At 39.6% G+C, this 25,357-nt stretch overlaps 1 protein-coding gene across 3 annotated transcripts in view; it reads left to right on the plus strand.

The window, feature by feature from the left end:
* The window catches only part of TTC3 (tetratricopeptide repeat domain 3), a 137,556-nt gene that overhangs the window by 39,348 nt on the left and 72,851 nt on the right, over positions 1–25,357 (plus strand). For all 3 annotated transcript variants that reach the window (XM_054048969.1, XM_054048987.1, XM_054048978.1), the window contains 7 exons: positions 3,464–3,526; positions 5,908–5,962; positions 6,686–6,848; positions 6,970–7,018; positions 8,218–8,341; positions 14,848–14,905; positions 24,978–25,038. In XM_054048969.1, coding sequence (XP_053904944.1) covers positions 3,464–3,526; positions 5,908–5,962; positions 6,686–6,848; positions 6,970–7,018; positions 8,218–8,341; positions 14,848–14,905; positions 24,978–25,038 — 573 coding nt within the window. The remainder of the gene's footprint in view (positions 1–3,463; positions 3,527–5,907; positions 5,963–6,685; positions 6,849–6,969; positions 7,019–8,217; positions 8,342–14,847; positions 14,906–24,977; positions 25,039–25,357) is intronic.

Consider the following 25,357-nt stretch of genomic DNA (forward strand, 5'->3'; position numbering starts at 1 on the left):
ATTTCTTCTTTGAGTAGCTTCCCTTATGAGTGCTCCACTTTAGGTGAGTCTGTGTCCCTGTGCCTGTCATTGGAGATTTTTGGTCGCAGTGCTCAGACCACTTATGCACTCCCGCCGTCTTGGGCCGCTTTTGGCAGCTCTATATTTCGCTAAGCGGCCAAACCGCCTTCAGTGCCTTCTCAACCGCTTTTGGCCTGAGATGGAGCCCTTAGCAGAGCCTATTAAGTATATCTAAAGTGTTACTCTTTAGTGGTGGTGGTGTTGTTGTTGTTATAGTGATAGAGTAGAGTTACTTTGTTTGAACTATCCTCCTCTCCCCTCATTTTCTTTCTTTCTTGTTTAAAAAAATATTTTTTTCACTAAGAATCTGTTATTTACTCCTGAGGGAATTCTGCTCCAAAACAATACAAAAATGTTGCACAATATTTTAAAATTCTGCATATTTTATTTGTAAATAAATAAATGTGGCGGCTCCAGCAGAGGGGAGCACAGGCCACTGGCTGTACAGAGGTGGTACATCACCCTGCAGTCCCTTCCTCCCCCACCCTCTTGTGGCCATTGCATCTACTTGAAGAGTGGAGGAAATAGGGGCTCTCATGCTGTACCTCCCCCATATGTAGTTTTCTTTAAAGATAAAGTTATGTTATGACCACATCCAAAGTTCTTACCAAAAATACCTTCCTCATTCCACCTGAATTAGCCTATACCTCCCATCTTTCTTCCCCAAGCCACATGCAATAAAAGGGAGGCCCTGCTCCACTTGCTAGACTTTAGAAGAGCGCTAGCATTCTGTCTCAAAATAACTAAACTGTTCAGAAAATCATCAACATTGTTCCTTTCTATTACTTAAAGATCAAAGGGCTCAGCCATATCTAAACAAAGGCTTTCAAAATGGATTTCCAGTTGCATTCACCTCTGCTATAGTCAGCATGATTTGCAACCCCCCCCCCACCCTCGCCTCCCAGGAACTCGAACACACTCCACAAGATCGATTTCCACCTCTCTAGCCTTCCGGAACAATGTACCAGTCACAGACATTTGTAAAGCAGCCACCTTGGTGTCACCCACACATTCACAGAGCACTGTGCAATTGTGCAGGACTCCTCATCAGATGGACTGATTGTCTTATCATTGCTCATGAATGCAACTCTGAAGCCCCATTCTTGCAACCAGGGGCACTGCTCTACAGTAACCGAAAGTGGAGCACCCATATGGGACATTACTCGAAGAAGAAGAAGAGGTTACTCACCCTGTGCAGTAATTGAGGTTCTTCGAGATGTGTGTACCTATTGGTGCTTCACTACCCACCCTTCTCCACTCTCTACATGGACTTTGCGGTAGAGAAGGAACTGAAGGCAGTTTGGCTGCACAGCGCTGTATAACTGCCAAGAGTGGTACGAGATGGAGGGAGCGCATATGCGGCCCTAACGGCACTACTACCAAGAATCTCTGGATCACTGGATCAGGGATGCAGACTCACGTAAAATGGAGCATCCATAGGGGGACACATCTCAAAGAACCTGTTATTACACAGGGTGAGTAACCTTTTATCCAGAATTAAAGCTGTTGAGAGTCAAAGCAATCAGGTGTTGCTACTATTATTATTCAGAAAACTCAGTTGCACTGGGCATGTTGTTTTACTTTAGATGGCTATGCTAATCAAATAAACTGTCCCAGAAACCATTTCATTTTTATTGCATCATGTGTCCTTGCAAGAGTCCAAGGCCTCCACACAGGAATTGTATTTTTGTTTGTTTATGTTAATAAGGACTTTTTCATTTTGCTATGTCTTCACAAAACACAACTATACATATATTGTTACATGCTGAGACAGCAAAGAACACCTCCCATAGAGCCCAATACTGTTGCTGAAAGCAGGGTTTCAGGTGTGAGGCATTGCACTGAGAGATGTCAGAAGGAGGACTGAAAACAACTTTTATAGCAGCAGTGCTTTTGGGCTCCTGTCTATATTCGAGAGAAGCCTTTGTAGATTGTGCCAGTTCACACCTACCTGAGATGAAGAAACTATTTAGTACCAGCCAGCTTGTAAAATGGTTAGGACAGTGATATGTGGAATTAAAACATAGTTTATGAATTGCATGCTCAAGGAGTTCTCATTGTTTTCTGCAGCTTCTTCACATGTCCAGCAATTAAAAAGATGCAACATAGTTGTAGATGCTTGTGGAAGCCCTAGTTGCTTATAGAACTGAGTGGAGAACTATAGTCATAATCATAGACAACAAACTTGAGAACCACAGGCTGGAAAATTGCTTCCTTTATGAGTATGAGGAAGCTAATTTCTTTTCCCACCATTTTGGCATTCTGCTTTCCCTCAGTAGTTAGGGACAGTGATATGTTTGTTATTTGAAAAGTGACATTTTTATGAAAATTGTTATTTAAGCATCTACCACTAAAACCCTATGGCCTAGCACTCATCAGTGTTCACTTTACCCCTTATAATTCTTGCAGATTAGACATTCCTATATTTCAGTGATAAAATGCTCCCTACTTCTGTAGTAAATAAAAAAAGTATTTGTGTCTGAAGGCATCGTGGTAGAGCCTACAACACAAGGCTAGTCTTCCTCTTTCAATCAGAAAATTTCGTTAGCTGTCAGTCTGCTGCAAGAAGATTCGTGGCTAGCTGGGAGAACCTCCAGAACAACAGTCAAAATAGAATAAAATATTTCTTGTTTTCTTTGTTTGTTAATGTTTGCTATGTTAAACCAAGTCCTAAGCAATAGTACAAGTCACAAATGAAAAATCTGTTTTGCTGTTGTGCTGATTTTTGCTTCAACTCCTCTGGATAGCATTGGATTGATCCAGGAACAGAGAAAGTCTATAGTAATTCATTCAAGAGGGCTTGATGGAGTAGTTGTATTAGTGTATTGTTCAGAAACAAGAATAAATTTGCCTAAAAACCATTAATTTCCATACCAAATAAAGTGGGGTATATATTACAGTACAGCTGGCCTTTCTGCACCTCAGGCACCTTTTCCAGCCTGAAAAAGTGAAGTTGAGCTAAGAGAAAATCATGGTAAATGTACCCTCTCAAAGGATTTGAAGTGCACTTCAATAAGTTCAACAGAGCTGAGCTGCAATTTATCTTCACTAATGCTTTGATTCTGATATACCCCATTCCTTCCTCCCCTGAGTATTTAGATCTTTCTCAGCTGTTTTTAATGGGGGGGGTGTGAGAGGCAGGAACTGTCAGAAATGACTGAGTTCTGTACCTTCCTTGGCTGAGATAATACATCTGAAATCAACGGGACTATTCAGATTAATAAAATTAAGCATGTTTGTAAATATTTGCTGGATTGGGTCACAGACTTGCACATATTGAGGAAATGAAGTTGTTGGAGAATTTTATTTTGAAAATTGTTTTTTCCTTATATTAGACATTTTATACTGTTCAGAAGTAATATATTTTATTAACTGATAACTTTTAAAATAATTTCTTTTTAAGTCCTGAAAACCATCTTCTTTACGGTAACCGGGCTCTCTGTTTTCTTCTCACTACACAATACTGGTAAGTAATTCATTTCTGGGATCTGAAATGCTGAATTTTCCTGTAATTGTAAACTCTGAATTGACAGTATACTTGGTAAAGTAGTACTTTAATCTCTCGAAGATACAATACTTGGTTTCCTGAAGTAATAATGGCACAGTATAAAGCAGACAGGATAAAACTGGTTGTTTTCAGGCAGACTAAAAAAAAAACAAAAAACAGCTATTTTCAAAGTGTGAGCAGTGTTGTCATCCCAGTTCTTCGTTAGGCTTCACATTTAAGTTTCATCTTTAACCTTCTATTTTATTGCTGTTTGTCTGAACAGAGCCATCCAGCAAATGTGTTTATCTTGTGTGGTTGAATTTCCATTCATTTGAAAGGAAATTCCACAAGGAGATATGATTGAGAACTTGAAAGATGTAAACATCTTTAGAAAACAAGTATATTTTGAATAGATATAATTTGTAGCAAATACAAACTAAAGCTTATCTGATCTTTTCCTCTAACTTTCCACCAATGCCAGTGATCCCATCCCATCTCCTGATATACCTTACCCCCACTCTGATCCCCTCCATTTCCCTGGTGCTCAAACTCACTCTTATCACGCTTCCTTCCCTGGCAGCACAAGCATGCTTTAGTTTGTCCCATCTTAAAAAAACAAAAACCCACTGTGACCCTACCTGCTGCTTTAGCTATTGCCCCTCCTCCCCTTCATTTCCAAACTACTTGAATGCATTATCTACTCCAACTGTCTGGAGCTCCTCTCCTCCTATGCCATTGTAGACCCTCTTCAGTCAGGCTTGCTATCCTTCCACTGAAACGGTTCTTGCCAAAATCTCTAATGAACTCTAAAATCTCTTAAACAAAGAAACAAACAAAAAAAAAACCTCAGAACCAGTACTCTCTCATCACTGTCTTTAACTTTTGACATTGTTAACCATGCTCTTCGTTAAACTTTGTTTTCCCTCTGCTTTCATGACTGTCCTCTCCATCCACTCCTTTAGCATTTTATTAAGAATCCTCTTCATTTCCCTCTGACTTTCTGTGGAAATCCCAAAGGGCTCTGTCCTTCTCATCTCCTTTTCTTCCTAAGTGTTCCTAGTCATAAATATGACTTCAGTGTTTTTATACTGATGACTCAGATTTACCTCTCCACTCCTGATCTGCCTCCTGTCAAAGCTAAAAATCTCATCTCGTGTCTCTAGCATTTCTTTGTGGATGTATAGTTGTCAGATGAAGCTCAACATCACCAAAGTAGAGTTCTTGATTTCCCCCCCCCATACAGGCCGCTTTCTCTCCCGCTTTTAGTCACCATAGACTTGATTTCCCTTTCACTCAAGACCACAATTTGGGTGTCATCTTTGACTCATCCTTCTGTCTAGATCAGGGTTAGGCAACCTATGACATGCATGCCAAAGGCGGCACATGAGCTGATTTTCAGTGGCACTCTCGCTGCCTGGGGTCCTGGCCACTGGTCCGGGGGGCTCTGCATTTTAATTTAATTTTTAAATGAAGCTTCTTACACATTTTAAAAATCTTATTTACTTTACATACAACAATAGTTTAATTATATATTATAGACTTATAGAAAGAGACCTTCTAAAAACATTAAAATGTATTACTGGCACGCGAAACCTTAAATCAGAGTGAATAAATGAAGACTTGGCACACCACTTCTGAAAGGTTGCCAACCCCTGGTCTAGATCCTCACATCCAAACTATGTCTAAATCTTGCTGATACTTCCTGCATAAATCCTCAAATCCTGCCTTTCCTTTCTATCCAAATAGCTAAATCTCTCATCCAGGTCGTCTTTTATCTTGCATCTCAGTCACTGCAACGTCCTCCTTTCTGGTGTTAACAAATCCTGTCTTGCCCCACTTATAGCCATTTAAAATGCTGATGTAACAATCAATTTCGATGGCTTGTTTTGACCACATCAACCCTTCTTTGCATCCCTCCATAGTCTCACCCCTTCTCCACTGTATCAAAATACTTGTTTTCACCTTTAGCGTCCTTTTGCATGGTATCAAGATGTTGAACCCTGCGTCTAATGCACAAATGATACCTGTTTTGATTGCCACAAGGCCACCTTATTGTCCACTTTCAGATCCCTCTTTACAACTCCTGTCTCCCTTGACGGCTACACAAAAATTGATGGTTAGGCAGCTGGTGTGCTGTGCTTCTTATGCTAACCTGTATTGTCCTATTATTCCTTTTTAGTCCCCCTCCATAAGTTTGTTATATACACTTGTTGTCTGTAGTCTTACACTTAAATTAAAAGTTCTTTTGGGCAGGACTTCTTTCTTTGTTATGTCTGTACAGTATCCAGCACAGTGGGGCCCTGAACTCTAGGTATTACTGCAATACTAATAAATATTTCCTTTTTTTTTTTTTTTTAAAGGAGAGCTCTTATTGATGGAAAAACGGCCACTATTTTGAAGCCTAATTGGCCAAAGGTTAGTTTAATGTAAATTTGGCAACTCTCTTTACAATAGAAAGAAAAATATGTCAGGTGGCCTATATAAAAGGTCACAGTGTCTGATATGAGGGCACAATCCTTTTAGATGCAGATTGTTCTCTGCTCCAGTTAGCTCTCATGGAAGTGGCAGGAGCTCAGCTCAGTGATCCGACTAAACTTAAAAAGATAAAAAGTTAGATTGAGATATATTTTTAAGAATATTATTGGGTGGTGTTTTTGTATGCATGAGGGTGGAGAATATATTGTACATATTAAAAACACTTGTGATAAATAAAACATGTATTATGTTGCTACATAGCATTATAATATGCACAACACTTTATAATAAATATGCAGAACAGTGAACAAAGTCTCATTCCCAAAGTTAAGTCTAAAAAGACTTGAACAATTGTGTAATTGTCCATATTTTAAGTGCAAAAGTGGTATTGGGGTTTAGGGAAAGGCATCTTCACTTTTCTCTGAAACCAGAGAAGGGATACTAGATTTGATGATCAATAGTCTGTTTTGATGTGGCAAATCTTATGTAACACTGGCCATTCAACAGTTGGCTAGAACAGACAGTAACTTGTATGTTACTGAGTATATAAAAACTTTAACTTGTTCAGTCTACTAAGATGCTCTTTTTGGATATAGATTAGTATTTTTCTTTTTTGAAAGAATCATCACTTTATTAAAAATTTTAAATTGATATTCACGTTAGGGTCATTATCGCTTCTGTGAGGCTCTCTCAATGCTGGGAGAACATGAATGGGCCCTGGAAGCTAATGAGAGAGCCCAGGAACTCTGCAAGAATATTCCTGAGCGAGTTAAGGATCTTATTCTGCAAAACACAAAGTTAAGGAAGGAAATGGAAGAAATTAAAGGTAGCTTTTTCTGTCTTCAAGATACTTTCTGCATACAACAAGGTACCTTAAACTGCAACTTTACTTTCAAATGACATTTTTCAGTTGCTGGATCAGTGCTTTCTGTGTTAAATTTCTATAGGTCGGAAAGCAAGTAAACACAGAACAAAGAAATCATTTTTTGAGAAAAGGTAAGTTAAAGCCAGATTTATTTTTATTTATAAAAAATAACTCAATCTAAAGTTAATGTAATGTTTGTTTAAATAGTACAGAGCACAGAGTTTGCTTGAATTACTATGTTATACACAAACAAGTAAAAATAAAAGGGAAAGAGGCAAGTATCTGAACCCAGCAGTGTCTAATGCCTGTTAATCAGAATGAGGGGTAGTCGTGGAGGAGTGTAGGAAACAAAGTAATTAAAAATATATTTCATTTGTTTTGTGCTAACTACTACTACTTCTAGATTTGTTTTCTTTAGTTTTTTAGTTTTCCCCAGGTTGTAAATCTAAAAAGTCCTGAAAACAACTAACTATCCTTCTGTTTATCTTTGTTGCAGTACTGTAGCTATTAGGGAAGCAGATTGGGAAATATGTTACATTTAAAGAATGAAAAGTCTTGATTTAGATTCAGCTAAACCACAGAAAATCCCTGGGGGTTAAAACCATATTGAATCCTAGATATATGGAGTAATTGAGTACCAATCATATACATGTATTAATCATAGATTAATTTTTAGCATCACTGAAGTTTAGCATGTACATCTATTGGGCAATCCCAGTCTAGTCAAATGTATCTTTTCGGGTCTGTGTTTAGAACAAGATAGGATTTGACCTGTCTAGTGTTTTTGTTCCCCCTCCACCTTAGTCCCTGTTTATTTAGCTGTGTTAAAGTGCACGCCTATCAACTAAGCTTTTTTCTCTAAAAGATGCATTGGATTTTATTGTTTCACTCGTAAGCTTTATGGCATGTGCCATTGTAAAAAAGAATGCAGTAACTATAATTAAAATCAGTTTTCTATAAAAATTAATAACCTGAAGAAACTTCCTTCCATAACCTCCTTTTCTGTATTGCAAAGGCAACATTTGCTATGGCATATAGAGCATGATTTATCTGTAGACAGAAACCGTATAAATGTACACTCTTTATAGAAAACATCACTCTGCTATTTGATTAGAGGTGCTGGACACTTAGTTCTCTTCTTGCTGGTCAGTAGTCTGAAGAACTTTGAAGAGCTTGGTAGCTTGGTTACATGACCACCTCTTTAAATATGTCTAAGCTATCTGTGATTCATCTATCTATGGGGATTTTTTGCAATGCATATACAGTCTATAGTCTTAAGTATTGCCTATATGACTTACCAGCATTGAAAACATCATTTTATTTTCCTTAGAGAATATGGTTCTTCGTGGTCTGATTTATTCACGTCTCAAGAATCAAAAGAAATGGACAAAGAAAGGAGGAAAATACAAGCGGACTCTAAAGACCATAGCTGTCATCAAAAACACAATATCAAGGTAACTTTAATCTTTAAATTGTACTGTTACTGATTAGAAATTACTGTCAATAACATGTGCTTTATAAAAATTGTGGACTTTCTTGATAGACACAGTTTGTATTCTTGAGTCCTTAGAAACTGTCCCGGAAGCTCTGATAAACTGGAGCTGACAAAACTTGGCTCACTACTCACTATCCCAACTTTGATAAGTATTAGGTGACCATATGACCTCCTGAAGGGGTAGCAGCTTTATTCAGCTCATCTGTCCTGCTGCATCATGAAGCTGAGTTCTATGTAGATTTCTCTCCTGATGCAAACTGTGTACAGCCTTGCCCTTCTTTCCTGATTTGAAGGAATAGTTGGAAATTGATTGGATAGGGGTGGAGTTTGGTGCTGGGGGAAGAGAAGAGACTCCCAGCTGGAGTAGACAGGGATTGTTCGGGGCTCATTGGAAGAAAGAATCCTAACTGACACTGCTTCAGTGGCCAGAAAACCATCCCTACTTGCCTCCTGGCACAGTCCAATCTTCAGCCACAGGAGTTTGGCCAGTCATTATGTACTGCCACAAAATGTTGGGTGCTTAGTGAACAAAAATACAGTATTTCCAACCTCAAGCATTCAAAAAAGGAGGTTTTTTTTAATTTGCTGTCCTGTTTCTGAGTTTTCAGTGTGCATTCAGGTTACATTTTTAAACTCTTTTTTTTTTTTCTGCAACCATAAAAGCTATGGGTAAAAATCCTGGTCCAGTTGAAATCAATGGGTGTCTTGCCAGGATTTCACACCAGATACTTTTAATATGAAACCTGAGGTTCTCATGCTTTAATGTGATGCCAGGAGCTGGGGGTTTCAGTAAAACACCAAATACCAAGACAGATTTGCAGTGAAGTTCAGGTGGGAAATTCCAGTTCACATCGCTGGAAACAACACTGTTTGTACCTGAGCAGCAAGACCAGACATTAGATAAATTTTAGAGAATAGATAGGAAAGACTGAAAACAATCTGTAACAGGACACCTAGTATTGACTTCGGATGTAAATCACTGGCAAGCGTATTGTAAATTCCCTAGAAAGCGATGCCTTCGTAACATAGGAATAAGTAATGATGATTGCAGAGTAAATCTCTATGTTAAGAATTTAGGCCTGGTATACTTCAGTGGGAAAAAAACATGGCAGTGTAGCTGTTCCAGTACAAACGTCTAGTGTAGATGGGAATTGTAAAGGTTCAGTTATCCTGTCTTGCAACAACTCTTGGCTGGTACAAATCATATTACACTAGTGTAACGTGTGTTTACACCGTTGGAAATACACCACTAGCTACAGGGCCTGGGATAAACAAGGCCTTATTTGCTCAACTCTCGCTAGGACTGGTATAAAGCTGTATGCTCCAACTGAATGAAACTGAACAAAAAGCTGTTACTCTCTGAAGGCATTCTTTCCTTTTAAATTCAACTTTTCTGCCTCTTTCTGACTCCCTTTAACATTATCAACTACTAGAAATTAGCAGGTTAGTTATGCGGCATACTAATGGAGGCATGATGATTCATAATGTGGATCTAACAGCAGTGTAAAAATACATTTGCCTACTATGTAAACGTGGAAGAAATTCTGCCTAGCAACGGGAAAACGGGTCTGGCTAGAAATAAGGCTGAGTCATTTTACTGAGAAATGAAACCACATCAGAAGAGCAAAGAGTAGCAAAATAGAAAGTAAGATTGAGCAATGAATTAATTGGAATGCTCTTATTGAAAAGAGGAAGTATTATACACAGGATAAAAGGAGGACTTGAAAGCTTCAGTTCTTATGTATTTGTGGGTAGACTGCCTCTTGTGAAAACATGCCACCTGTCGTTGAACTAGGAACATCTTTGTAAAATAGGTCAGTATACATTATCTCCTTTAAACTGATAAATACTTTCTGTACTACTGAATTAAAAAGGAGTAATATTCTAATGCAGTTTAAATAATAAAATTAATATGAATTTGAAATTGAATTTCAATAATACATTATAGAAAGGAAACCAAGTGCCTTTTGAAACTCGGTGTCCTAGAAAAATGATGTGAATTTAAAGAGCTAGTATAAAAGAGGAGCTTCCATTGCTTGATATGGGAGAGAGAGACTATCTTATTTCAGATAATCAGTGTTGCAATAAACTCTGACTGTAACAAACTTTTAAATATTCTTTAAGCTACTGTTCAAAGACTTGGTATATCTTAGGAAATTGTATAGTTGTATCCATGCTAAATGTAGATGGATAATATTTTAAACTGTCCTAGTTGTTTTGTTTTAAACTACAGTTAACTATATGCAAGTGCAAATATTTGGCCTTATCATGCATACATAATATTTTGGGGGGTTTTATGGTGAGCATCTCGTGTGTATGGGGGGGGAGCAGGCGCGGTGGGGTGGCAAAATTTCAGTTGCTTTAAGAACTATAATTGATTATCTGAGTTGTACACACTAATCCAGTGTTATAACTGAGCTTTTATGTAAATTTAAAATTAAACTGCTAATATTTTTAAAGAAAAATGAGAGAGAAATTAGTGGACATTGGGGGGAAAAAAACTTGTCAGTGCATTATATGTGCTTATTTCAGTGTGCTAAGAAATTCAAATTACTGTACATTGAAAGAGCAATTTCAAACTTGGCCATTCTGATTTGAGGACAATGTACAAGTGAAGCCTAATTTGAACTTTAAATTCAGGTAACGAATTTTTTTAAACATATAAAAAGCATATTACAATTTTCATAGGGCATGGTATTTTTTTCTATGTAGTAAAATTCCATTTGAGCTGCTAATTTTTTTTCTTTAAAGAGAAGTTAAATTTGACTGAAGACAAATATTGGAAAAGAAAACAGTTGTGAGGGGGAGAAGTATGGCTAAGTTCAGAATCATGAGGAATAGTCTTCACTCTGTTCCATAGTATGAGAACAAAGGGACCACTCATTAATATTTAATAAGCATAGAACAGTATCACATGTATTCCTGCAAACATTGTTGTTTGAAAAATAGCTCTCCTGGTTTAGGTTTGAAAAGAATATAAAGTACAGCCTGACTCTCTATTTGAAGCAGAAAAGTCTTCAACTTGTATAATGTAAAGGATATCAGGGAAGGGAAAAAAGCACAAGTGTAGAAGGTGAACAGCCACACATTTATTTGCTTCCTGGATAGGCTTTTTGAAGAAAACCTACTGTTCCCCTTAAAAGATAAGGGGTCAATATTGGTTTAATGTGCAGAGTTGGAAATTTCTCTGTAGAATAAGGTGCATTATAGAATCCAGTCAAAGTTAAGAGTTTCTTAAACACTGTGATTTACTGAGCAATAGTGTAATTGAGGAAATTGGAGGGATGATCTAGGCTCCCTCTTTGTGTTCCCTTTGATGTCTCATCTACTCTCCACAAATTCAACCCCCAGTCTCTCTTTCCCCTCATCCTCACTCTCCCCACTATGAGACTTGGCCTGAGGGTTATCATACTGAAACCCTTAGATGGCTGAGGTTGCTGCCAGAGCAATACATCTAAGAGCTGTGATGCTTAACCTCTTGGGGATCAGTTTCCCCTTCTGTCTTCCCCCTCTTAAATATCACAGAAGCCTTGGAGTGGGCAGAAAAATGTGGGGGAGCTGATACATTAGAGACTGAGGAGCACAGCTGTGCCGTTCTGACAGCTGCCCTAGCCTAAACCTTTAGTGAGAAGATTAAGGGTATGAAGGGGGGAGCAGAATGACTCCTTGTGGACAATTTAACTTTGATTGGTCTCTACTTTGATTGGTCTGATACTCTTAACAGTATCTTCAGTTTTCATTTTTTTTAAAAAACAGGGAAATTTAAACATTAGCATTTTAATAGACTCATAGAATATTAGGGTTGGAAGGGACCTCAGGAGGTCATCTAGTCCAACCCCCTGCTCAAAGCAGGACCAATCCCCAGACAGATTTTTGCCCCAAATCCCTAAATGGCCCCCTCAAGGATTGAACTCACAACCCTGGGTTTAGCAGGCCAATGCTCAAACCACTGAGCTATCCCTGTCCCCAGTGTAAAAATACATTTGCCTACTATGTAAACGTGGAAGAAATTCTGCCTAGCAACAGGAAAACGGGTCTGGCTAGAAACCAGGGTGAGTCATTTACTGAGAAATGAAACCACATCAGAAGAGCAAAGTTTGGATGTTTGCTTTTTAGCAACCTAATCATTTTTAACAACCCTTCCCCAAGCAAATTAACACTTATCAGCCAAGGTAATACCTACACAACCTTACCTCTGTGACATGCCCCATGCATACAATATCACTCTAAATTATTGTGCTTCCCCATTCCTAGCAAACAGTGAACAATTATACAACACCCCTTACTAATAGCAACAAAATTTGGTAAACATTCAATATTACAACAACAACAACAACAACAACCACCATCTTAAAAATGACTAAGGCTACGTCCTCACTACGGGGCAGAGTGGGGGGGGTCGATTTAAGATACGCAAATAGTGTAGCTGAATTCGACATATCGGATCCGACTTACCCCGCTGTGAGGACGGCGGCAAATCGACCTCTGCGGCTCCCCCATCAATGGCGCTTACTCCTACCTCCCCTGGTGGAGTACAAGCATCGATTCGGGGATCGACTGTCGCGTCCCGACGAGACGCGATAATTCGATCCCCGAGAGATCGATTTCTAACCGCCGATTCAGGCGGGTAGTGTAGATGTAGCCTAAGGTTCCAAAGGGCAAATGGCTCCCAAAACAAAATCACAAAAACTAGAAAAGGGAATAATTCCACAGAATCATTGCCATCTGTCATGAGGCAGAGTTATGACTGTCTGGATGTCACTTTGAGACTTCAATAATTTTTTATTTGCTTGCAGTAGGGACAGTGTGGGGTTTCAGAGAGGGTGTGTATGTATGATAAAGTGATGTGTATAGGTGTATGGCTTTACCCTTGCTTTCCTTGTTTGTGGTTTTGAGTTAGGGAGTGTTTGCCCATAGCAAGCAAAAATGTTTTTACAAGGTTTTTTTATATTTTTGAATTCTTGTCAATATTATATGCAATCATGACCTCTATGCTTGTGGCACTACGAAAAGTCTTGAATTTTAGCGACAGCCCTGAAGATCTGAGCTACCAAAAGTAGGGTGGTGTGATATCTGCCAAATTGGTGACAAAATTAGAATTTGATTAAATATCTTCTTCCCGATACATTGTGATTGGATGTAGCTCATGTGGGCATTTAGCTGAAATACGGTACTAATAAAGCAAACCATGTAAGGTAGAAGCTTGTGTTGTGCTATTGTTTTAGATTGCCCATAAGTATTCTGCGTGTTTCATTGACCGAGGCAAGTCCCAGTTGCTACCTTAAAGAGACTGCTGTCTAAATTTTAGATGTGACATAGCAAGTGGGAGTGCCAAATGGTAGGGAGAGATGAGAAAGAGGACAAAGGTTACAGTAGTGCAATAATGCAACTGTGCTGCTTATGCAATGTGCACACAATGGTCTGTCCATCTAGCTTTTTAATTAAAAAAAAATTGGTATTAATTATTCACTTATTGTTGGAATAGAAGAAATAGTATTTAGATGAGTGAGGTTAATTGCCTGGCAGACAACAGTAAGGAAAGCATGACAAAGAAAGTCACAGAGATACTTGTGGGAGAAACAGATGAACAGGGCTTTGAGGCTGGTTCACTGGTAGAGTAGATGGGGGTTACGATATTGGAACAAATATTTAGGTCCTGACCCTGCAAACTCTTCCATATGGATTGACTGTATAGATATGTGGAGCCCCCTGGACATTAGTGGGTTTGTTCCCACACAGAACAGCTTGTAGGACTGATGCCTTAGTTAACTATCTATGCTCTAACGCGAGGTGGCCAACCTGTGGCTTCAGAGCCGCCTGTGGCTCTTCAGAAGTTAATATGCGGCTCCTTCCATAGGCACTGGCTCTGGGGCTGGAGCTATAGCACCAACTTTCCAATGCTCACTGTTCAACCCTTGCCTCTGCCACAGGCCCTGTTCCCACTTCTCCCCTTCCCCCAAGGCCCTGCCTCTTCCAGCCCCGTTCCCCGAGCCTGCCACACCTCATTCTTCTCCTCACCCCCCAGAGCCTCCTGCGTGAGGCACAGGGAGGGAGGGGAGGCACTGATCCACAGGGCGGCTGGCAGGCGGGGCGGGGGAGCTGATGAGGACTGCTGACATAATACTGTGGCTCTTTGGCAATGTAGATTGGCAAATTCTGGCTCCTTCTCAGGTGCAGGTTGGCCACCCCTGCTTTAATGTATTTATAGTGAATGAGAACATAAGTAAGTTACTTTTACTCACCAAAGTTGATCTCTTCTAATTTTACTTTTTTTTTTTTTAAAGAAATTTGTCCCTATTCTAGTGCTTTTAACTGTTGATACCATAACCTATTTTTAATATTTTATTTCTTCAGATAATACTTATAGTTATCTGTAGCGTAAACATAGTTCTAATATGTCATTGGAACTTAATATTTATCTAATATGTTTTCTGTGAAAAATCTAGCTTGTTTATTTGTTGTTAGGTGACTACTGATGCTATAAGTGCAAGAAATAAAGACTGGTCTTCAGTGCTTCCATCAGGTGAGTTAATTTTTATTTGCCTGAGTTCGCTCTAAAAGTAATGGAAATTCAATGAGGGTGTGTTTTTTTTTTTTTTTTTTTTTTTTCCCCTCCCCGCCCCCCCCTTAAATAACTGTGCCACAGTCAAGCAGACTTGAAAATACTGTATATCTAAATCTCAGTAAACTGTCATTTGTCTTATATTTTTTCCCCATTAATTGTCATACTGCTCTTCTTATCCAGCTGTCCCGTTCCTGTTTTATTCATCCATTGTTATTTAAATCTTACTCATCAGTATGCATTTGGAATTGAAAGTGGAACTAAACAGACCAACGTAAATGAGTCAGGCAAGAGCAGCAGGTCAGACTATCCCTTTGGACAGGAGATGGATCACTTGGTGATTACCTGTTCTGTTCATTCCTTCTGAAGCAGTGGTTCTCAACCTTTCCAGACTACTGTACCTCTTTCAGAAGTCTGATTTGTCTTGTGTACTCCGAAGTTTCGCCTCACTTAAAAACGACTTGCTTACAAAATCAGACATAAACATACAAAAGTGTCACAGCACACAATTACCAAAAAAATTGCTTACTGTCTCATTTTTACTATATAATTATAAATAACATCAATTGGAATATAAATACTGTACTCACATTTTAGTGTATAGTATATAGAGCAATATAAACAAGTCATTGTATGAAATTTTAGTTTGTACTGACTTCAGTAGTGCTTTTTCTGTAGCCTGTAGTTGTAAAACTAGAAAATATCTAGATGAGTTGATGTACCCTCTGGAAGACCTCTGTGTACCCCTACGGGTACCAAGTTTACCTTGGTTGAGAACCACTGCTCTGAAAAACCTGGCATTGGCCACTGCTGGAAGACAGGATATTGGGCTAGATGAACCTTTGGTCTGACCTAGTACAGCTGCTGTTATGTTTGGTCCAAGATTAGAATGCACCTTTTTCTTAGCGTGCATGTATAACTTTTAAGATACATAATGATTTCAAGACACATAGTTTACTAATCAGTACCAAAATCAAAGCCCAACATATTTAAAAAAAAAAAAAATTTGGAATTGGGGGAGAAGAAGCACTTTAAGCTGTAGTGGTTTCCATGCACCTTCCCCCCCTCCAGCCCTTAGTTGTTTTTGAGTTTAGACAATATAAAAAGGTATAATGCAATTCAGTATTTTATGTGGCAAGTAAATGTAAACACTGAGGTATAGCTCCACTAAACTCTTTTTTTTTTTTTCCCTTCTTTTTTCTTCTGTATATTGGAATGAGGCAGGTTACTAAACGAAGAGTAGTGTCAGAATAAAGACACTGCATATAGGTGGAGGAAAAAGTAGAAATTGAGGAATAAAGGATGTTTTGAGGAAATCTGGCTTCCATTTGGAGTAAATTAGAAGTTAAACAATCAAGGGGGATACAGTGTGTAGAGAGCACATAGTTCTCTAGCTACTGACCCCATACACACTAGCAGTCACTATCCATTCCTTATAGATTCCATAAGTTTTTGGATAAGAACTTGAGTTTCTTGCACACACAAAAATCAAACAAACAAATCTCTTTATAGAGGATCATCCCCATTGCAGGGGTGTGTATGGGTGGGACTTCTGTTTCTGTGCCAAAGATGAAGATTTTAAGAGTTATGTAATTGTCCTCTTCAAAAAGAGTTTGCTTTTCCTAAATGTAGTTAAGTGTTGATATTTCCTGGTAACAGTTGTAAGTGGTTGAGGAGGCATGAGAGTTATCCTTTGCAATCAGAGTTTGTTCTTGTTTAAAATGGTTATATAGAATTGCAAACATTTCTGGTTGCTGAGTGAAGAGTATGTTTACAATATGAGGGCTTGTTCCTGCAAGGCACTGGGCCCTCTAGCCCGACCAAGCAAAAGTTAAATACATGCTTCTTCTTTAAGTAGTGTCCCTAGGTATGCTCCATTATAGGTGTGCCCAGCTCCTCGCCCGCTTCGAGGCTAGCCAGCATGCCAGGGCACTTCCCTCTCAGTTCCTTCTCAATCACTCCGTTCACGGATCATTAACGCTCCATGGATTTGCAAATTTAGCTTCACTTGAAGCTTTTTTTTCTTTAAGTACTTTCGGTTTTCCAGTTCGCCCTGCCAAAAAAAAGACAAAGAAAAAGAAGAAAAGAAGAAAGGGTTTGCCTCCCACCAATCCTGGGACCTCCTGGACAAGGTTATGCCTGGCTCTCCAGGCTTCAAGAAGTGTTTGACCTGCAAGGAATCCATCCTGGTAAGGGCACTTGCAGTGCATTTGCTGCTTGGGGGAACAGCACAATCCACAAAGGTGTGGTTTATGCCAGCAGCTAAAACCCAAGTCCAAAAAGGACAGAGAATTGAAGCTTAAATTCCTACTCACGGAGTCGGCCCTTCAACCGACTGCAACCTTTTATGTCGAAGGCAGGTGATTCCCAGGAGACGAGCCACTCATTCAAGACCTTTAAGAAAAGATCTGAGTCTCCACAGAGAGCGCAGATTGAGCTGTAAATGTTCCCCGGCTCCATCCTTATCATCGGTACTATCTGCATCAAAGCTGAATAGATCGACTACTCAGGGCTCAGAAGGTACTGAGCCGACAGAGCAAGTTGGTCAGCCCAAAGACCCGATAGGCATGGGCAAGGAAGCTCCGTTAGCAAGAGGGGCGAAAACCATAAAAAATCCACCATGGGGAAGGCCACGTCGTCACATCAACGGCACCGTGCACGTGGCACGGGCGGACTATTTGGTCAGGCCCACATTGCTGTCTCGATCAGTACAAGCCAATCCGCAACGACAGCTACTGGCACCAATGCTCTCTGCACCGACAGAATTCTGGTGTGCATCTCTGGCCTCTCCATATCTGATGTTCTGGACTCCCCCATACTCAGCACCAGAGCCCCGGTACTGAGCTCCCCCAGGGCATTGGAATCGATGGCCTCTCTGTGCTGTGCACTGCCCTTCTCCTCAGAGGGGTTGAAGAGTGAGCAGAGGACCTGGTTTCCCAACACTCCTCATACCTGCCATACGGGCCTCAACTCCAGCATGGGCAACAGGTATACCGCCTGCCAACCCCTCAACCTCCATAGTATGGGCATCCCTGGTATCAGCTGTCAGCCAGCTACCCCCAATGGCCATACTGGGACCAGCCCAGAGACAGAAAATCTCCAGGGCCCCCAGTGTGATACCCTCCTTCAGCGACAGCATCAAGGACCACGGAACCTCCCATACAACTGATGGAGGAAATCGAGCCTTCAGGCAGAAAGAGAGGGCTTCCTTCAAGCCTGTATGTCGTTCTCCTCGCCTGATGAGGCAGTGATGCCTCCTCCGCTATCCATGGTGGATGACTTCAAGTCATTTCAGGATTGGCCCAGAGGGTTGCAGAAGCCCTACAAATTCAACTACACGAGTTGACTGAACACCACCACAAACTAGTAGATATTCTACATGCTTCCACCTCTGCCAGAGTGAGCTCCCTGTGAATGAGGTGCTTCCATACCCTGCCAGAATCGTATGGCAGACCCCAGCCTCCGCCTTGCCAATCTGTAAGTGGGTAGACGAAAAGTACTAGGCCGGCAAAGGGCACAGAGTTTGTTTTCTCACCTGCCTCCGAACTCTATTATAGTGGACTCAGTTAGTTCTAGGGGCCGCCAATACCAATCTAGGCCCACTCCATCTGAGCGGGATGGAAAATACTTAGACCTGTTCAGCAGGAAAGCGTACTCATCTGCCTCTCTGCAGTTCCGGGTGGCTAACTACCATGCTTTATTGGCCAAGTACTACCAGAATTATGGGAAGTTAAATTCTTTTATTGATCAGCTGTCAGATTCTCCTAAAGACCAATTCTCAGCCATAATCAGCGAGGGTCAGCTGGTAGCGAAGATGTCCCTCCAATCCGCTCTAGATGCGGCAAGTATGGGCAACATGCTTGATTTCCACTGCAGTGGTTATGAGAAGGGCTTTGTGTCTGCAGTCATCAGGTTTCCCCAAAGAGGTCCAGGTGACAGTGGAGGACCTCTCCTGTGAGGGAATGAAGCTGTTCGCTGAGAAGACAGATGCATCCCTTCACACACTGAAGGATTCTTCGGTGACCCTCCGCTCATTAGGAATTTACACTCCAGCCTACAAAAGGAAGCATAGCCCTCAACCACAATTTAAGCCCTTTTCATTGCAATATATGCCTCAACAGCAATCTCAGAGGCCCTATGAACGTCAAAGGAAGAGGTTTCCTAAGCGGAAGCAGTCGGGACCACAAACTACTTTGTCACAGCCATCAATATCAAAATGGTAGTTTTGACGGGTTGATTGAGGTCCCCGTAGAACACTCTCTATTACTACACACTGGGAGATTCCTCTCCTCCTTTCAGAGATCGCCTCTCCCCATTCCGCAGCCCCTGGGAATGGATAACTTCCGACAAGTGGGTGTTTGAAATCGTCCAGAATGGATATGCAATCCACTTCTCCCTTCCCCATCCCTCTTCAGCAACCCTTCTCACAAGAGTCTACTACACCAAGAGGTGAACCATGTGAGCTGTAGAGCCTCTACCCATGCATCTCAGGGGCAAAGGCTTCTACTCTCGCTACTTCCCGATACCAAAGAAAAAAGGAGACTGGAGACCGCATAGAAAGGGGCGTGTACCTCAACGGTCATATAGTACAGGGCCAATGGTCCCCAGCAGAGACATGCCTTCACATGAATCTGCTTGAGCAGATTCTGACCTCTCAGAGAGGTCAGAAACTCGTACATCCATTTCCTTCTGCTGATCAAGGACATGCATACAAAGGTCATGATGGACAATATGACCTGTATGTACTACATAAACTGATGGGGAGGCACTTGGTCTCACTCCCTGTATATGGAAGCACTGAAGTTAATGGAACTGGTGCATTTAAAAAAACATTCTGATATCAGCAGCCTATCTACCAGGAATACACAACACGACGACCAATAGTGTCAGCCAAAATTCCTGCACAACCATGAATAGGAAATAGAGGTGACAACCCTACACAACATTTTTCAGCAGTGGGGTACGTCAGTAATAGACTTGTGACTCCCCAGAACAAGAAATGTCCCCAGTACTGCTCCAGAGAGGGGATTGGGCATCATTCTTTGGGAAATGCATTTCTCCTTCCTTGGGATGAAGGCCTCCTGTATGCCTTTTCCCCCATTTCCTCTATTGATGGAAGGTCCTGTTGAAGGTAAAGGACAAGGTGAACATCATTCTGAATGCCCGTACTTGACCCAGGTACACTGGGTATCCTTACCTGTCGCCCCTGGCAGTTTGTCGACCAATGAGCCTTCCGGTCACTCCTCACCTCTTGTCGCAGAAAGAGGGGTGAACTCTCCATCCCAACTTGCGGACCCTGTGATTCAAAGTATGGCTCCTTCATGGTTCCAGCACATAGAGGCATCTTGCTTTGAGGAGGTAAAAGAGGTGCTATTGCACAGTAGAAAGGGCGCTACTCATTGCACCTACCTCCAGAAGTGGAAGATGTTTCAGATCTGTTGCCAATCCAGAGGCATCACCCCTGCTAGGTCTACTCTGCCATTTGTATTAGACTACCTATTATCCTTAAAGAAATCAGGCCTTTCTGTTAGCTCACGGAAGGTCAATCTAGTGGCAATTGCAACCTTTCACAAACAGGAAGAAGGCTACTTCTTCTCCCACCCAACTATGAAGAGGTGTCTCAAAGGCATAGCGAACATCTTCCCGCAACCTAAACACCCCCATTCCTCAATCTTGTTTTAAAAGGCTAGACCACTGTTTGAACCTATGGCCATTTGCTCACTAACTCACCTCTCCATGAAGACAGTGTTCCTTATCGCCATCACTTCGGCCAGAAGGATAGGGGAAATAGGGGGCTGATGGTGTAGAGATGGATCTTTATTGGCCCACGGCTGGCAGATTGTTACCGGTACCAGTGAAAATTCGGATACAATTTGCTGAATGCAAAGCAATTTGAGAGAACCACACAAGCAGTAAAAGGTTATACAATACATCTTCTTAATAAGCCTCAATTCTCCAAACATAAACCCTTAGTAACTATATTGGCCCAATGAACCCCTTATTTCTGGCCTTACCCTGGAGCCCGCACCCCATTTAGAGCCTTCAACCCCTCCCATACCCCAACCGCCTGTCCCAGCCCAGTGAAAGTGAGCGAGGGTAGGGGAGAACGAAGCACTGAGAGAGGGGGAATGTAGTGAGTGGGGCCTCGGAGAAGGGGCAGGGTAGGGAAGGGACAGGGCTATAGTGTTCGGTTTTGTGCCAATAGAAAGTTGGCAACTCTACTCAGGAGTCACCTACAGTGGAACACCCATAGGGACACACATCTCAAAGAACCATCATTACTGCACTAGGTGAGTAATTTCTTAAGTGCTTAAGCACAAAAGTAGTCCTGTTGAAACTACACATGCTTAAATGCTTCTGCTGAATTGGAGCCAGAGTAAAGAGCACCATGCAAGACTAAACCCTAAAACCAGAAGTGGATACAACACCAAACAATACATGACAGAACAGGAAGTGTTGAAGAGTGATCTGGTAGTATGAATGATTCACAGGACAATTAAGCATATATATATATAATATGTAAAGTACTAGGAAGAAAGAAGGTATTTTTGAAGCCGGAAAAGGTAGGAAGGGACAAGTCTAGACAAATTTTGGAGTAGTGAAGAGATGTGATGTAGTAGGATTATAGGGAAGAGATGTTAGCTGGCATAGAATTGTGAAGTATTGCAAGGACTTAATGCCGAAAGATCCTATAAGTCAGTAAAGAGATCTATGAAGGGAGAAAATCATGGTCAGGAGGAAAATAATATTGACAGCTGTATTTGGATAGGCTGGAGGGGCAAAATCTGAGTATCAAGAAGGCTAAAGAGGCTTTTGTAATAGCTGAGGCAAGAGAGGCCCAAGGCATGAACCTGGGTGCTGTTGAGAGAAAAGGTTAATCCATTTTAGAGATGGTGCAGAAGAAATAATGGGGTCTAGTGAAGGATTGAGTGTTTAGGGGAGAGAACACACTAAGACTAAGCAGGTAATAGAGCTGTGAATTGCTGTTCCTTAATCTGAATTTCTTAGAAAATGTGCCTAGCTTTTCATTCTGTTCTCTTTAGAGTTTTTAGGGGTTTTTTTGTTTGTTTTTTGTTTTCCTTGTAAGTGTCTATAGTACAAGATATTCTTTGTATTCATACTGATTTTGAAGGAAATATTTAGCTTGGCCTTGATTTGGCAGAAGGAGTTATGCTGTGCATGTCTAGTTACAGATTTTAGGTGGGTGGAGGGAGTGAGTATTCTTTTCCGGGTTCTTTGTTCAGTGAAGGGCTGTGGCTTGTGGGAGATTTTATATAGGACCCTGGTGCCTCCATTTCTTTTTAATTTGCATTTGGCTTCTTTTCCTTTCAGTGTTGTTTACATGTATTTTTTTGAGTGTGTTTGTCTTTCTGTAGTATATTTTTGTTCATTCCTAATGGCACTCCCTGTCAGAGTTAGTGTTACTTCTGGTAAAGCTTTAAAGTGTTTCAGGGGTAAGTGCTTTTCATTTACATTTGAATATGTTCTCCTATGGGTATGTTAAATAAACTTCAGAAGAGGGGTTTTTGTAGTTTTGTATTTTAAGAGCAAATTGAGATTATAAGTAAGTATTAATGCTCTCAGATAAGCAGTGCTTGATCTGGATGATCAGTGGAAGAGGAGGCTTATATTACACAATGGAGCAAGTCATTTTCCTTTTAATTGTTGTCTTTTATATTTTAAATATGAAATGCATTGAAGATAAAATAGAATCATATCAATTGGAATGTTTTCCTTTTTTGGACTTAAGTTAGTGTTGCCCTTAATTTTGTGGTGTTCTTTTCTATGTATGCTCTTTAAACATTAGAAGAAGATGGGTCGTTACAAACTAGTTAGGCAATTAGCAGGACAAAGGTACAAAAACTGTTTTAATGGGGTTTTGGTTATGTTTTTGAATGTTTGTTTGCATGCAATATCAGTTCCTTAAAAGAACACTCCAGTGTAATAATGAAAAGAGAATTTACTCTGTACATTTAAATGCTAAAATGAGGATATACATAAAACACTAACACGGCTGCTACTCTGAAATAAAACACTGTGTTTCAGACAGGCTCTCACTTGCTAGTTTCCCACAGGCTACAAGTATGAGGAAACTATTGTGCATTATTATTTGTAAGTGTCACCTTCAGTAAATATTTGAACCTGCACAGTGCAGAGCTCCCACAGACATCTTAACTTTAGGCTCCTATTTTTTAAAAGGTTTTGGTTTGTTTATTCTGAAGTTCATAATTATTTTATTAATATATTGAAAGTCTAAGTAACTTTTCATTGTTAACACTGAGGTAATTTTTGTTTTGAAGTAACAAAGATTTTATACCACTAAGAAGTTGATAATAAAAATATTAGTCCCTGATGCTACAAACACTTATGCATATGTTTTAACTTTTAAGTACATAAATAGTCCCCTGGGACTATTCATGTGAATGCAGTGGTGTACCTATTTAAGTATTTGCAGAGCCACAGTCTTAATTTTCATATGTTGTTTTTTTAATCTATAGCACTTTTAGTAAATTCATATAAAAGATGCCACTAATGTATAATATATTCATTATACATTTTCATCTAAAGTTGCAGTAGCACATATTTTCAAATTAGTTTTACAGCGCCTCAGCCTAATTTAAATCGGTGATTTTTAAAAAATCTTCCTGGAGTATTTCAGTGAATCAGAATAAAGTATATCCTCGCATTTGCTAAGCCTTTTATCCAGTTGTGAACGATTAGTTTTTTTTTGAGACAACCCTGATTTTCATAACTTAGCATGTCATGAAGATCCCTGGCAAAATCCAGCACTCACCAAATCTATAACTGAACATTGTCAACTATTAATTGTCTATTTAGGAGTCCCAAAACATCATTTTGCTTACACAGATAATCAGAACTTCTGATCATGGACTGGTGAAAGGTTGAGCAGCAAAATAATTGACTGTCTCATAAAGTTTTCATTTAAAACCTACTAAACATTCAAAACAAAAATAAAAATATGATAAACATTGAATTTTGATTTAATTATAAACACACATTCAAACATCCAATCTTACATTTCATTTCCTTCATCTCCAGGCAAGAAAGTGAGCAAAAATCCTTTTCGAGTCAGTGATTTCACTTCTTATTTTCAGCAGACCAGAATAGAAATCAAAATACTTCCAAAAGTTTTTCTTCATTTTGTTGCATTTTCATTATGTTGTGCTTTTACCTCTAGCATTTGTACTAAATTAATATAAAAATGCCACTAATATATAATATATTCATTATCCATTTTACAATTATTTTAAAGTTATAGCTTTAAATTATCACAGGAACCAACCCATTGAGTAATCATCACAATATTAAGATATGTGAAGTACTAGAATTAATTACTGGAGTTTACTTCAATCACTTACCTGCCTGATATGATGTAATAGAGAGGAAGAAACTTTGTCATGAATTCTCCTCACCTGTAGAACATTACAGCATGGACTGGCATAGGTAGAGAAAATGATTTATTTAGATTGGGTATACTCGAGTGTTTATTCTCTCAATTTCTTTCCCCTCTCAATGTAAAGCCAAAAAGAACTGTATGAGTCTGTTCAGCAAGGTATTCTTTAAGTATTGTGGCTAAATACAGCAAATTGAAATTATAATATGTTACAATAAGGCTCATATTGATATTTTAATCCTTCAAAAATTAGACCATGTCAACTGGAATTTTTCAAAATGAAATAATTTTTAGCTTGTTGCTGATATAACCTCTTTATAATATGTGATTGTTACAATTGTTTAAAGAAACTTTTTTTTAAAGGGGTTTTCTTCTTAATTATAAGGGACTTCTAGCAAGGGAGAAATTGTACACAAAGTGGTGGTAAATTTCCAAAGTAAACAAATTGGATAAAGAAAGAAGTGATATTTTTATTAACTTCTTTCAGTTACATTAATCTGAGATATTTGTAACTGCTGGAGGTAAAAAAATTTCAGACAAAGTGTGATTTTTCGAGTTGGTGTCCTTTTAAGTGAATGTTTTATTCAGTTGGTTCAAAATCATATTTTTATGCAACAGGAGAGAATCACCAAAATAAAGGAAAACTAAAGAACAAAACCAGTGATTCTGAAAAGACGAGGTAAGAAGTAGATATTTTATCATTTTAGTAACTTTACATGGTGAAAATCTTTGGAAGAACTTTAATGAAACTTTCACTGTTCCTATTTTTATATATTCTTGAAAGGACAAATTTTTACACGAGGGAAGGCATTCAGATATATTGGATAAAAAACTCTCATTGACATGTTGGAGACTTCAACATTGTGTGCACTCCTTGCTAATAAATAAGCTGTTCATATTTTTTTTAAAAGCAGTTGAACAGCAATGGTGGTTCTCACCTTGTTTTCATTCTGTGTAGAAGTCTGTAAATAGTGAATTTGACATCACAGTTGTTTCAG

This window comes from Malaclemys terrapin, chromosome 1 (assembly GCF_027887155.1).
Source record: "Malaclemys terrapin pileata isolate rMalTer1 chromosome 1, rMalTer1.hap1, whole genome shotgun sequence".
Lineage (NCBI taxonomy): Eukaryota > Metazoa > Chordata > Testudines > Emydidae > Malaclemys > Malaclemys terrapin.